General features: G+C 36.5%; 1 protein-coding gene across 1 annotated transcript; it reads right to left on the bottom strand.

Annotated features, from left to right (window-relative positions):
* On the bottom strand, positions 1-3,861 carry LOC111300322 (cytochrome P450 734A1-like). The gene is made up of 5 exons (XM_022895956.2): positions 3,439-3,861; positions 2,101-2,324; positions 1,764-2,008; positions 1,181-1,550; positions 1-951 (listed from the first exon to the last, which is right to left on the bottom strand). Exons 1-5 carry the CDS (start codon positions 3,713-3,715, stop codon positions 493-495), a joined length of 1,575 nt encoding a protein of 524 aa, XP_022751691.1. The 5' UTR covers positions 3,716-3,861; the 3' UTR covers positions 1-492.
* Positions 3,862-4,986: the final 1,125 nt, after the last annotated feature.

The raw sequence follows: 4,986 nt of genomic DNA on the forward strand, positions 1-4,986 counted from the left end.
GAAAGTGACAATTGGCATGTCATGCATGCTGCTGCAGATTTTAATCATAACAACCAATTCCATGAATTGCATAATATTAAAAAACTGTGTTGCTAATATACATTACTTACATATGGGGTGAGACAAAGGGATATGAATAAACCTATCTACTTGTTAGCCATTTGCCTACAATCCTAGATACAGAGCTTCCAGAGCCAAAGGGGCAAAACAAAACACTTTTATGGTGAAAATCAAGAGTTTCAAGCCAAACTTTGTTGGTAAAAAAACCATGACCATGGGATTTTGGGTAGGGGGTCAGTGTAGCAAAACCAGAAGGAACTGGCTAGATAGGTAGTGACACTTTTTTTTTCTCTTTTCCTTGCAAAAAATCTCTAGTTTTCCATGATCTCATGCTTTAAAGAAACAACGGAGAGGTTTGTTTTGGTCACTCGACTTACTAGCATACGTGAACGCACACGCAAGAGATGGGTACTTATACGAGAAGATATCAAATCAGGACCCTTCATCTCTGAGGGACATGGGTTCCAACAGAGGTTGAAAGATGATTGGTGCTCCATATTGTGGGTAAAGTAGCATCAGAACCGTTGGTGCATGTTGATAAGTTGGGGCCAACCTAAAGGAGAAGCGTTGAAGTATGAGAGAAAGGGCTAACTTCGCTTGCAAAATGGCTAGGTTTTGCCCAATGCACGTACGGACCCCAAGGCCGAATGGGATGAAGCCAACAGGATGTTTCGCTGCACGTGCCACGCCCTCGGAGAACCGAGCCGGGTTGAACTCATTAGCGTCATTGCCCCATATGGCTGGATCATGATGAACGGCCAAGATTGGTATCAAGAGCTCGATCCCACGAGGGATGATGTAACCCCCTAGCTCAGCATCAGCTTTGGCCCGTCTGATTGTGGCTATTGTTGGTGGGTACAACCGAAGGGATTCATTTAAGATCATACTCAGCTGCACACCGGACATGTGACACAAAATCAGAAATGGTTTTTTCAGTATGGACAAATATACCCATAGTGAAATGATAAATTTTAGGCCCTTTCCTAATTTAAATTGGGGAAAACAGGGTTTTTTTCGTCAAAAAGTCAAATGAACATAGAAAAAGGCAAAATAAATAAGCAAAGAGACAAGACATGATTTTTGTCTTTAATTGAGAAGGAGAGGGGGGCTTAGGCTTTACCGTCTTAAGCTTTACAACATCATCTTTGGTGGGTATGTCACGTGATCCACACACCCTCTGCACCTCCTCACGTGCTTGCGCCTGCCACTGTGGGTGCATCGCCAGCAAAACAGTTGTCCACGTCAGCAAATTGGATGTGGTCTGTTTGCCCGCAAAGAAAAAGCTCTTGCACTCTTCAATTATGTCATGGACAGTGATATTTGGACTTGAATTTGAGGCTTGCATCATTAATCCTAGCAAATCCTTCGGTCTATTCTCTTGCATTATGTTCCCTGAATTCATTTTCCGGCGATCGATTAGTTTCATCAACGACTTCTTAATTTCCCTGTCCAATTTCCAACATCTTATGTTCCTCTTGGTCGGTAAAAATCTGAAATTAGAACACCCGAAATGCGCAATTAATTCATTTTCCTAACTCTTGTCACAGTGATTTGGTTAATAAAATAGTAGTACTAGAACAGATGACCACGCAACTAAGACCAAAACCTTTGATACGTGAAAAATTAGGACAAGGATGAATGATTGTAATGATAGACGACAAATGTATCTGATTGTATAGCTAGTTTATAGAAATTTAAATTACCTATAGCCAGGGATGAAAACTTTTTGGAAAGCCTCGGCAGCAAGCACCATTTGCTGGGCTTGGAGACGAAAAATGGACTTTCCATCTTCATAGCTACTCCCAAAGGCAGTTCGCGTGATTACATCCTCGGTGAGGGTTTGAAACCACTCGCAAACTTCAATTTCAATCTCACCGGAGCTGGTCGACATTGCTGACCATTTGTCTAGCATATCAGTTACTCTTTGTGCCACCACCGGCACTAGTAACTATAATATATATAAAAAAAATGTAATTGAAGTTAAAATTGAATAATCTTCCTGGTGGGTTTTATTTTAATTAAAAATGGGGAAATGCTTACCTTGAGATTCTCCATATGGAAGGTGGGAGTTATGATTTTCCTATGATGAGCCCATTTTTCACCTTTGAGACTCAAGAGGCCATCACCTTCAAGCTGTTTAATGAGAGGGTGGGCTTCATTTTTTTCATAGAATTCAGACATGGAGGTGAAGATTTCCCTTATGAGATCAGGGTCAGAGACGGTGAGGCGAACAGTAGGACCAAACCAAACAAGAAATGTTGCACCTGGAATAAGGAAAACAAATGATTATCAATGAAGAAACCAAAAAAAGAAGAGAAGGTTTTTTACACCAAGGAGGGAGTGGCAGGGAGCCTCAAGTAGTAAGTATCAAGTTTGCAAAAGAGGAAAATGAGCAGGAAAGCAATGACAACCATTAATTTAGAGGAAAGCGTGGATAGTGTAGACCCTACAAGAGAAAGAGAGAAGAGAGGAAGGGAAGAGATAACAAAGCCAAGAGAAAATGGGAAGAAGACAACTCAAAACTGTGGTACTATCAAACATACACAACTTCATTATCAGAGTTCAAGCTCCAATAAAACAAAAGGAAGATGACATATAAAAAACAGAGAAAAAAAATGAAAATGTAAATGATAACTCCACAACCAAGGAGAGAGGTGCAAAAACACAGCACATTTTTTGTTTCTTCTTTTCATTTTTTACTATGGGGAATGGCAAATTTTAATCAGTAATAGTAGTAGTAGTAGTAGTATTTTGAAAAGGAGAGAAATATGAGGGCAATATTACAAAATTGAGAATATATTTAAATCCTTGCTTGAATGCCAAGACAATAATGGAATTATGAAATCAATGTTTTATTATTTTTTTTTCTTAATATCCGTAAGAAGAAGGGTGCAAGAAAAGAAGAGAGAAAGAAAGAGAAGAAAACAGAAGTGAAACCGTCCAAATACTCTGAACTTCAACATCAAGCATCCAAGCTCAGAAAAAGCTGTAAAGTTTAAAAAGAAGTACCTCAACTCAAAAAAAATGAGCCTTTTGAAAGTCACAAATTTTGAAGGATCGATCATAAACCAGGGGAAAGCAACCATCACAAAAAGAAAGCTCATCTCCTCTACTTTAATGATGATCGAAAACAAAACTGCAAACTCCCTTCCTTTGCTTTAACAAATGACTCAAGAACCACATTAATACACCCCCATCTTGAAAATCATATTAATGGTTCCAACAAAAGGGTGTCTGAAATCAAACCCCCTTGTGCTAATGTGATTGCCCCAAAAACACAAGAATAAGGACTTCTTGAATAAAATCGAAACAAGCTTCAAAACCATGTTAGAAAAAAGGAGGAGAAGATCAATGAAGAATATGAATATATAGTAGTACCATAGATTTTCTTCCAATGATGGTAGAAAGAGAGAACTCTGGGGAGAATATTGTGAGAGAAAGGCATGGGTTGGGAAGAAGCCTTTAGCATCATGCCCACAATCTCCTTGACATTTCCAATGAAGAAATGGTAAGGGGGTCCTCTGATCCCTTGCCTTGAGAAATGGTCTTCAATCTTCCTAGGTCTCCACCAAAGCAACACTACTACTTTCAACACCAAAACTGATACCATGAAAGAGATGACAACCAGCTTCAACCACTGCAACAGCTCCTCCATTTTCTTGAAGAAGAAAGGAACAAAGAAGAAGAAGAAAAGAGGAAGAGAAATGACTTTGGTTTGGCTTCTCTCTTTGAGCACAGTTTCCTCCTTAAGAGCGGAGCAGCCTTTTTGTTTTTGCTTCTTATCTTCTTTAGCTTATGTTTGTTTACTTGCTACCCTTTGTTGGCCTTTTATTACTAATAGGAATAGAGAGAGAAAAAATTGAGAGAGCGAGAGAGCCATGGCCAACGGCGTAGGGGCCGCCATTGGAATTCTAAGGGTCAACGTGGGGAGTTTTTTTAATTCTATATAACATCAAACTTTTAAGACAATGTTACCCTTGTCTTTTCCCTTATAAATAATTTTTATTCTTATCACTTTTTTTTTTCTTTTGTATATTGTTATTCTTTTGTGGGGGATCATTGGTCCGTCTTTCAATAAATAGAATAAAATTTTTATTTTTTAACTTATTACAAGAAAAATTGCCATCATTTGATGTAAAATTTTAGTTAAAACTAGTAGAAAGTGTTTTTTTTTTTTTTAATAAGGCATATGGAAAGTACATTCTTTTATAAGAATGTCCCCTTAATAACAATACATTTAAAGCATTCAAATCCGTAAACACACCTAATTAAATTTTCAATTAAAGGGTGCTGATTTTTTTTTTATATATGAGATTATTAAAAATTATATTTTAATTGTTAAAATTAAAATTTTAAAATTCTACCAACAGATAATACGACAATTAACAAAATATAGATCTCTATAGTTAATTAGATAATCTCTTTCTTAGAAAATCCTACAAAGGCCAGGTTAATTTTAAAATCAAATGATTTGTTATCACGGGCTCTTAGTTTGATGCATTTTCTAATATTAAGGCATGATTGAAGGGAAACAAAGATGAACATGAGGTGGATTTATTATACACCAATGCTTATAGGTATCTATAAATAAGTATATATGTACATGTACAAATGTGTTTATATATGCCTATAGTTAGGATCTTCTAGATCATAATAATCGAATTTTTAAAATGAGTGATTTCTTTTTCATGTTCATTTAGAATTTTCAATTTTGCTTACTTATTGAAAATGGGAATGTCTCCAAATCACTTGACAGACTATAATTGAAGTCTTTGATTCTCATAACCTTCAGAATCATTGAAATATCTAGTTGGAATTAATTAATTATCACCGTTCGACTTTCTAAATTATCCATTTCATGTTGAACCAATTGTTTCCCATTCGATTATATATATATATATATATATATTTGGAAAGGTAAAGAAA

Source organism: Durio zibethinus, chromosome 18, assembly GCF_047325235.1.
Source record: "Durio zibethinus cultivar Kanyao isolate XHJ-2024 chromosome 18, ASM4732523v1, whole genome shotgun sequence".
Taxonomy (NCBI): domain Eukaryota; kingdom Viridiplantae; phylum Streptophyta; class Magnoliopsida; order Malvales; family Malvaceae; genus Durio; species Durio zibethinus.

Coding starts and splice junctions, on each gene's coding strand:
- LOC111300322 (XM_022895956.2), bottom strand. CDS start 3,715: ATGGAGGAGCTGTTGCAGTGGTTGAAGCTGGTTGTCATCTCTTTCATG. Junction 2,009..2,100: donor TCCATATGGAGAATCTCAAG/GTAAGCATTTCC, acceptor TATATATTATAG/TTACTAGTGCCGGTGGTGGC. Junction 1,551..1,763: donor GTTTTCATCCCTGGCTATAG/GTAATTTAAATT, acceptor TTCTAATTTCAG/ATTTTTACCGACCAAGAGGA.